General features: G+C 36.4%; 1 protein-coding gene across 2 annotated transcripts in view; it reads left to right on the forward strand.

The window, feature by feature from the left end:
* Window positions 1-13278, forward strand: part of ACAP2 (ArfGAP with coiled-coil, ankyrin repeat and PH domains 2) — a 156831-nt gene that overhangs the window by 89918 nt on the left and 53635 nt on the right. For both annotated transcript variants that reach the window (XM_029213913.1, XM_029213912.1), the window contains exons 5-6: window positions 4671-4729; window positions 12394-12577. In XM_029213913.1, coding sequence (XP_029069746.1) covers window positions 4671-4729; window positions 12394-12577 — 243 coding nt within the window. The remainder of the gene's footprint in view (window positions 1-4670; window positions 4730-12393; window positions 12578-13278) is intronic.

A 13278-nucleotide genomic window follows, 5' to 3' on the forward strand; every position in this document is an offset into this window, starting at 1 on the left:
CTCATCTCAAACTATACTACAAAGCTGCAGTAATCAAAACAGTGTGGTACTGGCACAAAAACAGACACATAGATCAAGGGAACAGAATAGAGAGCCCAGAAATGAACCCACATTTATATGCGCAATTAATATATGACAAATGAGGCAAGAGTACACAGTGGGGGAAAGGCAGACTCTTCAATAAATGGTGTTAGGAACACTGGGCAGCTACATGCAAAAGAATCAGATGAGTACATTCTCACACCATATACAAAAATAAACTCAAAATGGATTAAAGACTTAAATGTAAGATCTGAAACCATAAAACTTCTAGAAGGAAACATAAGCAGTATGCTCTTTGACATCTGTCTTAGCAATATTTTTTTGGCTATGTCTCCAGAATCAAGGGAAACAAAAGCAAAGATAAGCAAATGGGACTACATGAAACTAAGAAAGCTTTTATACAGTGAAGGAAGCCATGAACAAAACGAAAAGGCAGCCTACTGAATGGGAGAAGATGTTTGCAAATGTTATATCCAACAAGGGGTCAATATCCCAAATATACAAGGAACTCATACAACTCAGCATCCAAAAAAACCCCAAATACCCCAATTTAAAAAACGGGCAGAGGACCTGAATAGACATTTTTCCAAAGAAGACATACAGATGGTCAACAGGCACATGAAAAAATGCTTTCAAAACCACAATGAGATATAACCTCACATTTGTCAGAATGGCTGTTATCTAAGCAAATCAAATGCAAATCAAAACCACAATGAGATATAACCTCACATTTGTCAGAATGGCTGTTATCTAAACGTTAACAAGTAACAAGCATTGGTGAGGATGTGGAGACAGGTAAATCCTTGTGTGCTGTTGATGGGAATATAAATTGGTACAGCCATTATGGAAAACAGTATGGAAATTCCTCAAAAAACTAAAAGTAAAACTACCGTATGGTCCAGCAAGTTCACTCTTGGGTACTTAACCAAAGAAAACAAAAACACTAATTAGAAAAGATATATACACCCCTGTGTTCATTGCAGCATTATTCACAATAGGCAAGATATGGAAGCAATCTAAGTGCTTATCAGTAGGTGAATGGATGAAGAAGGTGTGGTGTATATATTACATGTATAGTATATATACAATGGAATATTATTCAACCATAAAAAAGAATGAAACCTTGCCATTTGTGACAAGTGGGGTGGACCTAGAGGGTATTAAAGTTATTTTCAAATTTAAATTTATTTATTTATTTATTTATTTAGGATTGTGTTGGGTCTTCATTTCCATGCGAGGGCTTTCTCCAGTTGCGGCGAGCGGGGGCCACTCTTCATTGCAGTGCACGGGCCTCTCACTGTTGCGGCCTCTCCCGTTGCGGAGCACAGGCTTCAGACGCGCAGGCTCAGTAGTTGTGGCTCACGGGCTTAGTTGCTCTGCGGCATGTGGGATCTTCCCAGACCAGGGCACGAACCCGTGTCCCCTGCATTGGCAGGCAGATTCTTAACCACTGCACCACCAGGGAAGCCCCAAATTTAAATGTAACAAAATTGATTCCTTGTGTAGTTTTTTGAGTTTTGACAAATGCATACGGTTGGGTCTCCATACCTCAATCAAGATGCAGTTTTGTTAACTCTCGAAATACTCTTATTGACCCATTGTTAGTCACCCTTTCCTTCTTCCTCCTACCATTGTAAATTGCTGATTTGATATCCATCCTATAGTTCTGCCTTTTCCTAAATGTCATATAACTGGACTCATTTAGTTTGTACCCTTTTGAATATGACTTATTTATCAAAATGCATTCAGATTCATCTATGTGGTTGCATTTATTAATAGTTCTTTCTTTTTTATTGCTGAGTAGTATTCCATTGTATAGATATACTATAGTTTGTTTCTCCAAGGACATTTGGGTTGTGTCCAATTTTTGGCAATTAGGAATGAAACTGCTAAAAAACATTTGTATACAGATTTTGTTATGAACCTAAGTTTTCATTTCTCTTGGGCAAATACCTAAGATTGGGGTTGCTAGGTTTTATGTAAAGTTACCTTTAACTTTATAGGATAGGGGAGGTTTTTCACTGTAGATTCTATTTCTTTAATTCTGTTTAGGTTTCTTTGTTTTTGTTTTTGTTTTTTTTTTTTGGCCACGCCATGTGGCTTGTGGGATCTCAGTTCCCCAACCAGGGGTTGGACCCAGGCCACGGCAGTAAAAGCCCAGAATCCTAACCATTAGGCCACCAGGGAACTCTGTTTAGGTTTCTGATATCTTCTTTTTTTTTAATTTTTTTATTGAAGTATAGTTAATTTACAAAGTTGTATTAGTTTCTGGTATACAGCAAAGTGACTCAGTTATGTGTGTGTGTGTATATATATACATATATATATTCTTTTTCACATTCTTTTCCACTATGGTTTATTACAGAATATTCAATATAATTCCCTGTGCTATACAGTAGTACCTTGTTGTTATCCATCCTATATGTAATAGTTTGCATCTGCTAATCCCGAACTCTCAATCCTTCCCTCCCTCACCTCCCCTCCTCCTTGGCAACCACAAGTCTATTCTCTATGTCTGTGAGTCTGTTTCTGTTTCGGAGATAAATTCATTTGTGTCATATTTTAGATTCCACATATAAGTGATATCACATAATATTTGTCTTTCTCTGGCTGACTTCACTTAGTATGATAATCTCTAAGTCCGCCCATGTTGCTGCAAATGGCATTATTTCATTCCTTCTTATGGCTGAGTAATATTCCATGTATCCATTCATCTGTTGATGGACATTTAGGTTGCTTCCATGTCTTGGCTGTTGTAGATAGTGGTGCTATGAACATTGGGATGCATGTATCTTTTCAAATTAGAGTTTTCTCTGGAAGTATGCCCAGGAGGGGGATTGCTGGATTATATGGCAATTCTATTTTTAGTTTTTTAAGGAACCTCCATACTGTTTTCCCTAGTGGCTGCACCAATTTACGTTCTTACCGACAATGTAGGAGGGTTCCCTTTTCTCTACACCCTCTCCAGCATTTATTATTTGTAGACTTTTTAATGATGGCCATTCTGACTGGTGTGAAGTGAGACCTTATTGTAGTTTTGATTTGCATTTATCTAATAATTAGAGAAGTTGAGCATCTTTTCATGTACCTATTGGCCATCTGTATGTTTTCTTTGGAGAAATGTCTATTTAGGTCTTCTGCCCATTTTTTGATTTGTTTGTGTTTTTGTTATTGAGTTGTATGAGCTCTTTGTATATTTTGGAAATTAAGCCCTCGTCAGTCGCAACATTTGCAAATTTTTTCTTCCAGTCTATAGGTTGTCTTTTCATTTTGTTCATGGTTTCCTTTGCTGTTCAAAAGCTTCTAAGTTTGATTAGATCCCATTTGTTTATTTTTGCTTTTATTTCTATTGCCTTGGGAAACTGCCCTTAACGTTGCTACAGTTGAGCTTTGTTAGTTTTTGTCCTTCAAAGTATTTCCCCATCTCATCTATTGAATTTATTGGCATAAAATTGTTCCTCTGATTATCCTTTTTTAATATCTGTAGAATCTGTGGTGAAGCCATCTCCTTTTTATTGTATGAAATTTGTGTCTTCTTTCTTCCTGATCACTTTGGTTGTGGGTTTATCTATTTTAGATCTTCTTAAAGAACTAGCTTTAGGTTTCATTGGGTTTTGGCTATTGATTTTCTGTTTTCTATTTAGTTGCCTTCCAGACTGATCTTCATTATTTCCTTTCTTCTGCTTAAATTGGGTTTAATACTTTGGGATTAACATAATACAAAACTGTTTTACCTTTGGAAGTGAATTGACAGATTTTGAAACCCTGTACTCAATCCAGGTTTTGTGTGTGTGTGTGTGTATTTGGCATTTAGGCAAGGACGTAAGACTTTGCTAATAGTAAGATTCCATAGAGACTGAATTTTTTTGGTACTGCTTTTAGTTAGTTGAAGGACATAAGGTTTTCTTTTTGTTTTTAATATTTGTTTTTCTGCCTCTTCATCTGGCGTGTGTTTCAAATTCTGAATGAAGTGTATCTGTAAATTATGAAAGTACTTGGAATTCCCATGCCAAGCCCTGTGAAATTTACCACACATAGAGTTAAATATGTGGCATCCATTAAGTGGTGTAAAATATTGTCGTGAGAAGTAAAATTTTACTCTCATTTTTAATCTTAGCAATAATTTAACCTGAAGGGCTATATAATATTTACTTGAATTCTGAATTTAAGACATTTAAATCCACAGGTCTTCCCAAATGAGAAACCTCTAACTAAGGTATAAGGCAGTTCTAGAGTTGTTTTCATTTGTTTTGTTTTAATATATTAGAGTAAGAAATTATTGTGGTGGATAGAGTAGAATTTGTATTACTCTTTTAGGTTGTCTTCCAAAGCCTGAATTATAGTCAAGGAAATAAATTGCTCTACTGATTGAACATTGTATTTAAATATTAATGCACATTTCATTCCTCTGTAAATAGGAGTAATTTTATTTTTTAAACAGATGAAATTGGCTTGAAAATCAGTTTGTTTCTTTTTTAAATACTTATTTCTTATGCAATGTTCAGTAAGAAATGTAGGTGTTATTAGAATTGGAATATTGTTGGAAGGATGTAATATTTACGGAACTACATGAAAATTATTTTCTTTGTTTACTTTTCTAATTGTTTAATGTCCTTCTTTTCTTTTAGATCCTATTTGACCAAACTCAGAGATCGATTAAGGCACAGCTTCAGAACTTTGTCAAAGAGTAAGTCAGTTGCAGTGAAAAGAAAAGAAAAGCAACCAGTTAATGATCACATCTGGGAGTTGGTATCTTTTCAGAGAGCTTAGAAACATGACTTAGTGAAAATATGGGGGTTTTTGTGTGTTTTTTGCTTTGTGAAATTTATATTGCATTTTTTCCTGAATTTCTCTGTAAAGGAGTCAGACTTCATGCCTTTCAATGAATCATTTATACTATGAAATTTGTGTTCAGGATACATAGTTCAAATTGTTACAGACTAAAAAAAATTTTTTAATGTAAATAAATAACCTAATGATCTTTAAAAATCAAAGCAGATCCCAAAAGTGGTTGAAATACTGTCAGTTATTCTAGTTGTCTCAATATGGTATTTTCTTTGTAGAGAAGATAATAGAATATACGAGAATGAGTAATGAAGGTGCATAATAAGTAATGAAGCAAACCTTTTGTGTCACATTCATCACATTTTATATGTGAAATAAAACGAAACTAGAAATAAAAAATTTATCTGAACTTCCAGGTAGGAATGTTTTCCTTTTCCACATTAATAATTTCACTTTATGTCTTTTAATTCCTGACTGAGAATATATTAAATTATAGATAAAGTTGATTATGATATAGTATTCAGATGTTAAAAGCTATAAATAGTGGCAGATCTCATGAACATAATGCACTTCTGTTTTAGTAGGTTAGAATTTGTTGTTCTGGAGGTGATGTCTTGCAGATCATTTATAAATCACTTCAAAATAGACTAATATCCAGAATGTCCTTATAGAGTGTATACATGAAAATTTATGGCGTCTTATTAAAGCCTTTGCTAGGTACACGTTATTATTATTGTTATTATTTTAAAGTCATTTGTCTTCAAATTACTTTGCCTAATTCCTTGGTAGAAAAAGTAAAAGGATGTTATATATTTACCTAAGATCATTAATGAATCAAGGTTTCAGATTTTCAGACTACTGAAATGGATACTGTTATTCTCTACTGGTACATAATTCTTTTAGAAAGCATTCTTCTGTGTGTGTGTTTTAAGAATATATTCATGTCCTTTGGCCTCCTAATTTTTTTCAACAATAAATGAATGTTGTTTCTTAAAGTGTGGTCTGTAGACCACCATAACAGTGAAATCAAGGGCATGTCTTAAGAAAATCCCTCAGATTTCTAGGGCTTATCCCGAAAACAAAGAATTGTAATCTCTGGTAGAGGACCCTTGGAACTTGCATTTTTAACAAGTTCCCTATGGTATATACTACTGTTTAAAAATCATTGGTCTTTTTTTTTTTAATTGGGGTATAGTTGCTTGACAATGTTGTGTAAGTTTCTGGTGTATAGCGAAGTGAATCAGCTATATGTATACATATATCCCCTCTTTTTTGGATTTCCTTCCCATTCAGGTCACCACAGAGTATTAAGTAGAGTTCCCTGTGCTATACAGCATGTTCTCATTAGTTACCTATTTTATACATATTACTATGTATATGTCAATCCCAGTCTTCCAATTCACCCCACACACCCCTGCCCCCGCTTGGTGTCCATATGTTTTTTTCTTTACGTCTGTGTCTCTATTTCTGCCTTGCAAACAGGTTCATCTGTACCATTTTTCTACATTCCACATATATGTGTTAATACACGATATTTGTTTTTCTCTTTCTGACTTAGTTCACTCTGTATGACAGTCTCTAGGTCCATCCACATTGCTACAAATGACCCAATTTCATTCCTTTTTATGGCTGAGTAATTTTCCATTGTATATATGTACCACATCTTTATCCATTCATCTGTCAGTGGACATTTAGGTTGCTTCCATGTCCTGGCTATTGTAAATAGTGCTGCAGTGAACACTGGGGTGCATCTGTCTTTTTGAATTATGGTTTTCTCTGGGTATATGCCCACTAGTGGGATTGCTGGATCATATGCTAATTCTGTTTTTAGTTTTTAAAGGAACCTTCATACTGTTCTCCATAGTGGGTGTATCAGTTTACATTTCCACCAACAGTTGCAAGATAGTTCCCTTTTCTTCACACCCTCTCTAGCATTTATCGTTTGTAGATTTTTTGACGATGGCCATTCTGACTGGTGTGAAGTGATACCTCATTGTAGTTTTGATTTCCATTTCTCTAATAATTAGTGATATTGAGCATCTTTTCATGTGCCTCTTGGCCATCTATATGTCTTCTTTGGAGGAATGTCTATTTAGGTCTTCTGCCCATTTTTTGATCGGGTTGTTTGTTTTTTTGATATTGAGATGCATGAGCTATTTGTATTTTTTGGAGATTAATCCCTTGTCTGTTGCTTCGTTTGTAAATATTTTCTCTCATTCTGTGGGTTGTCTTTTCGTCTTGTTTATGGTTTCCTTTGCTGTGCAAAAGCTTTTAAGTTTCATTAGGTCCCATTTGTTTGTTTTTATTTTTATTACTGAAGGAGGTGGGTCAAAAAAGGTCTTGCTGTGATTTATGTCAAAAAGTGTTCTTCCTATGTTTTCCTCTAAGAGTTTTATAGTGTCTGGTCTTACATTTAGGTCTCTAATCCATTTTGAGTTTATTTTTGTGTATGGTGTTAGGGAGTGTTCTAATTTCATTCTTTTACATGTAGCTGTCCAGTTTTCCCAGCACCACTTATTGAAGAGGCTGTCTTTTCTCCACTGTATATTTTTGCCTCCTTTGTCATAGATTAGGTAACCATAGGTGCATGGGTTTATCTCTGGGGTTTCTGTCCTGTTACATTGGTCTGTATTTCTGTTTTTGTGCCAGTACCATACTCTCTTGATTACTGTATCTTTGTAGTATAGTCTGAAGTCAGGGAGCCTGATTCCTCCAGCTCCATTTTTCTTTCTCAAGATTGCTTTGGCTATTTGGGGTCTTTTGTGTCTCCATACAAATTGTGCAATTTTTTGTTCTAGTTCTGTGAAAAATGCCATTGGTAATTTGATAGGGATTGCATTGAATCTGTAGATGGCTTTGGGTAGTATAGTCATTTTCACAGTATTGATTCTTCCAATCCAAGAACATGGTATATCTCTCCATTTGTTTGTGTCATCTTTGATTTCTTTTATCAGTGTCTTGTAGTTTTCCACATACAGGTCTTTTACCTCCTTAGGTAGGTTTATTCCTAGGTATTATTTTTGTTGCATTGGTGAATGGGATTATTTCCTTAATTTCTCTTTCTGATCTTTTGTTGTTAGTGTATAGGAATGCAAGAGATTTCTGTGCATTAATTTTGTATCCTGCAAACTTACCAAATTCATTGATTAGCTCTAGTAGTTTTCTGGTGGCATCTTTAGGATCTTCTACATATAGTATCCTGTCATTTGAAAAGTGACAGTTTTACTTCTTTTCCAATTTGTATTCCTTTTATTTCTTTTTCTTCTCTGATTGCTGTGGCTAGGACATCCAAAACTATGTTGAATAATAGTGGTGAGAGTGGACATCCTCGTCTTGTTCCTGATCTTAGAAGAAATGCTTTCAGTATGGTGAAACATTGAGAATGATGTTTCCTGTGGGTTTGTCAGATATGGCCTTTATTATGTCGAGGTAGGTTCCCTCTATGCCCACTTTCTGGAGAGTTTTTATCATAAATGGGTGTTGAATTTTGTCAAAAGCTTTTTCTGTATCTTTTGAGCTGATCATATGGTTTTTATTCAATTTGTTAATATGGCATATCACATTGATTGGTTTGCATATATTGAAGAATCCTTGCATCCCTGGGATAAATTGCTCTTGATCATGGTGTATGCTCCTTTTAATGTGTTGTTGGATTCTGTTTGCTAGTATTTTGTTGAGGACTTTTGCGTCTATATTCCTCAGTGATACTGGTCCGTAATTCTCTGTTTTTGTGATATCTTTGTCTGGTTTTGGTATCAGGGTGATGGTGGCCTTGTAGAATGAGCTTGGGAGTGTTTCTCTCTCTGCAATTTTTTGGAATAGTTTGAGAAGGATGGGCATTAGCTGTTCTCTAAATGTTTGATAGAATTCGCCTGTGAAGCCATCTGGTCCTGGACTTTTTGTTTGTTGGAAACTTTTTTTTTTTTTTTTTTTTTGCGGTACGCGGGCCTCTCACTGTTGTGGCCTCTCCCGTTGCGGAGCACAGGCTCCGGACGCGCAGGCTCAGCAGCCGTGGCTCATGGGCCTAGCCGCTCCGCGGCATGTGGGATCTTCGTGGACCGGGGCACGAACCCGTGTCCCCTGCATCGGCAGGCGGACTCTCAACCACTGTGCCACCAGGGAAGCCCAGTTTTATTGGTCTTTGCTCTTGTTTTCTTTTTTTCTGTTTCATTTATTTCTGCTCTGATCTTTGTGATTTCTTTCCATCTACTAACGTTGGTTTTTATTGTTTTGTTTTTGTTTTTGTTTTGTTTTCTTCTTCTTTCTCTAGTCCCTTTAGGTGTAAGGTTAGATTGTTTATTTGAGATTTTTCATGTTTCTTGAGGTAGGATTATATTGCTATAAACTTCCCTCTTAGAATTGCTTTTGCTGCATACCATAGGTTTTGGGTTGTCGTGCTTTTGTTGTCATTTGTCTCTAGGTAGTTTTTGATTTCCTCTTTGATTTCTTCAGTGATCTCTTGGTTATTTAGTAGCATATTGTTTAGCCTCCCTGTATTTGTGTTTTTTTACAGTTTTTTTCCTGTAATTGATTTCTAGTCTCATAGCGTTGTGGTCAGAAAAGATGCTTGATACGATTTCAATTTTCTTAAATTTACTGAGGCTTGATTTGTGACCCAAGATGTGATGTATCCTGGATAGTGTTCCATGTACACTTGAGAAGAAAGTGTATTCTGCTGCTTTCAGGTGGAATGTCCTATAAATATCAATTAAATCCATCTCGTTTAAAGCTTGTGTTTCCATGTTAATTTTCTGTCTGGATAATCTGTCTGTTGGTGTAAATGAAGTGTTAAAGTCCCCCACTATTATTGTGTTACTGTCAGTTTCCTCTTTTATGGCTGTTAACATTTGCCTTATGTATTGAGGTGCTCCTATGTTGGGTGCATGTATATTTGTAATTGTTGTATCTTCTTCTTGGATTGATCCCTTTATCATTATGTAGTGTTCTTCCTTGTCTCTTGTAACAGTCTATATTTTAAAGTCTATCTTATCTGGTATGAGTAAGTCTATCTCATCTGATATGAGTATTCCATGCACATGGAAATCAAAATCTTTTGATTTCCATGTGCATGGAATACCTTTTTCCATCCCCTCACTTTCAGTCTGTATGTGTCCCTAGGTCTGAAGTGGGTCTCTTGTAGACAGCATATATATGGGTCTTGTTTTTGTATCCATTCAGCGAGCTGTGTCTTTTGGTTGAGCATTTAATCCATTCACATGTAAGGTAATTATCGATATGTAAGTTCTATTACCTTTTTCTTAATTGTTTTGGGTTGTTTTTCTAGGTCTTTTTCTTGTGTTTCCGGCTTAGAGGAGTTCCTTTAGCATTTGTTGTAGAGTTGGTTTGGTGGTTCTGAAGTCTCATAGCTTTTGCTTGTCTGTAAAGCTTTTGATTTCTCTGTTGAATGTGAGTGAGATCCTTGCTGGGTAGATTAATCTTGGTTGTAGCTTTTTCCCTTTCACCACTTTAAATATATCTTGCCACTCCAACGTGGCCTGCAGAGTTTCTGTTGAAAAATCATCTCATAACCTTACAGGGATTCCCTTGTATGTTATTTTTTGCTTTTTCCTTGCTGCTTAATATTTTTTCTTTGTATTTAATTTTTTTAAATGTGATTAATATGTGTCTCGGTGTGTTTTTCCTTGGGTTTATACCGTATGGGACTCTCTGCACTTCCTGGACTTGATTGACTATTTCCTTTCCCATGTTAGGGATGTTTTCAACTATAGTCTCTTCAGATACTTTCTCAGACCCTTTCTCTTTCTCTTCTTCCTCTGGGACCTCTGTAATTTGAATGTAGGTGTGTTTAATGTTGTCCCAGAGGCCTCTGAGACTGTCCTTAATTGTTTTCATTCTTTTTTCTTTATTCTGCTCCCTGGCAGTTATTTCCACCATTCTGTCTTCCAGCTCACTTATCCATTCTTCTGCCTCAGTTATTCTGCTATTGATTCCTTCTAGAGTATTTTTAATTTCAGTTATTGTCTTGTTCATCACTGTTCTTTAGTTCTTCTAGGTCCTTGTTAAATATTTATTGTATTTTCTCCATTCTATTTCCAATATTTTGGATCATCTTTGCTATCAATACTCTAAATTCTTTTTCAGGTGGATTGCCTATTTCCTCTTCATTTGTTTGGTCTTGTGGGTGTTTACCTTGCTCCTTCATCTGCAACATATTTCTCTGTCTTCTCATTTTGTTTTACTTATTGTGTTTGGGGTCTCCTTTCCACAGGCTGCGAGGTTGTAGTTGCTCTTGCTTCTGGTGTCTGCCCCCAGTGGGTGAGGTTGGTCCAGTGGCCTGTGTAGGCTTCCTGGTGTGGGGGACTGGTGTTTGTGTTCTGGTGGGTGGAGCTGTATCTTGTCCCTCTGGTTAGCAGGGCTGTGTCAGGTGATGTGTTTCGGGTTGTCTGTGAGCTTCGTATGACTTCAGGCAGCCTGTATGCTAATGGGTGGGGTTGTGTTCCTGTCTTGCTAGTTGTTTGGTGTGAGGCGTCCAGCACTGGAGCTTGCTGGCCCTTGGGTGGAGCCAGGTCTTGGTGTTGAGATGGAGACATCTAGAAGAGCTCTCACCTATTAATATTCCCTGGGGCTGGGAGTTCTCTGGCGGTCCAGTGTCCTGGACTTGGCTGTCCCACCTCAGAAGGCCAGGCCCGACCCCTGGCCGGAGAACCAAGACCCTGCAAGCTGCACCATGTGAAAGAAGAAAAAAAAAAAAAAAAAAGGAAATGAACTAGCAAAACCCCCAAGACAAATGGTAAAAGCAAAACCAAACACACAAAGAAACACACACACAAAAACAGGGGAAAAAAAGAAAAAACATAAAGAAAGGCAAGATGGACTTACCTGGTGGTCCAGTGGGTAAGACTCCATGCTCCCAATGCAGGGTGCCTGGGTTCAGTCCCTGGTTGGGGAACTAAATCCCACATGCATGCCACAAGTAAGAGTTCACATGCCTCAAGTAAGAGTCTGCAGGCTGCAATGAAGATCCCATGTGCCATAACTAAGACTCGGGGCAGCCAAAATAAATAAATAAATATTAAAAAATAACAACTTTACAGATTCACAGACTCAGAGAACAAATTTATGGTTATCAGGAGGGAAGAGTGGGGGAGGGATAGTTAGGGAGTTTGGGATTGACCAAAAAAAAAAAAAATTGTATATAACTATATTATACACCTGTAACTTATATAATATTTTACATCAGCCATTCATCAGTTAAAGAAAATACAAATAAATGTAAAAAAAATAAAAATTATTTGGTTAAATATTGGTGCATGTCCCAGAATTTGTCTTTAGAAAAATTAACTTTGCCTTTTATGTTTCTGTAATGTTAATTTGATAATTTATTTTCACTTTAAATTGTATAGATTTAAGTAAGGAAATGCTAGCTGACTATATCAGGAATAGTGTGTACTCATAAACTAATATATATGTTAGTTGGAAGAGCTATTGAGTGTCATTTGCAAATAAATAAGTGGAGGAACATAAGAATTAAATTCTAATGTTATTTTGGTAAAGTTTTTGATCCAGATAGTTTTATGAAAGTTTCACTATTTTAATTTTTTTTAGAGATCTTAGAAAATTCAAAGATGCCAAGAAGCAGTTTGAAAAAGTCAGTGAAGAAAAAGAAAACGCATTAGTAAAAAATGCTCAAGTACAGAGAAACAAACAGCATGAAGTTGAAGAAGCCACAAACATTCTGACAGCAACAAGGAAATGTTTTCGACATATAGCCCTAGATTATGTACTTCAGGTATGTTTATTATATGTTTTCAAAAAATGGTTATTAGGGCTTCCCTGGTGGCGCAGTGGTTGAGAGTCCGCCTGCCGATGCAGGGGACACGGGTTCGTGCCCTGGTCTGGGAAGATCCCACCTGCAGCGGAGTGGCTAGGCCCGTGAGCCACGGCCACTGAGCCTGCGCGTCCAGAGCCTGTGCTCTGCAACGGGTGAGGCCACAACAGTGAGAGGCCCGCACACACACAAAAAAATACTTAAGTAAACATATTGCTAATTAGTGATTAAAAACTACCCAGGTAACTTTGCGAAAACAGTAGAAAATGACTTTAAGATTTTTTTCTATTAAGTTCCTGTTCAGTAAGCGGGAAGTTAAATTTTAAACAATGAAGTACACTCCACTTATTAATGAAAGGCTTCTAGGATGGAGTAGTCTGTATTTCTTATCTCGTCTTATCTACCTCACATTTATACCACTTCCTGCAGTAGTATGAGTACTGAGACTGCCTACCTCATTCTACTGAAATGGCTCATGTTAAGGTCTTATTCGTTAGATATATTGTACTTTTTAACCAACTTGACTATTGTGTTTCACTGAAATAATAGACCACACTCTCTTGAAACATACTTTTGTCTTGATGTATCTTAAACCATTTGCAGGTCATCATCTTAATTTATGTTTCTTTTCAGTTTCCACTTTGGGTTTCTCTCCTTTGTCC

Source organism: Monodon monoceros, unplaced genomic scaffold (assembly GCF_005190385.1).
Source record: "Monodon monoceros isolate NGI ecotype Baffin Bay Population unplaced genomic scaffold, NGI_Narwhal_1 Super_Scaffold_11, whole genome shotgun sequence".
NCBI lineage: Eukaryota > Metazoa > Chordata > Mammalia > Artiodactyla > Monodontidae > Monodon > Monodon monoceros.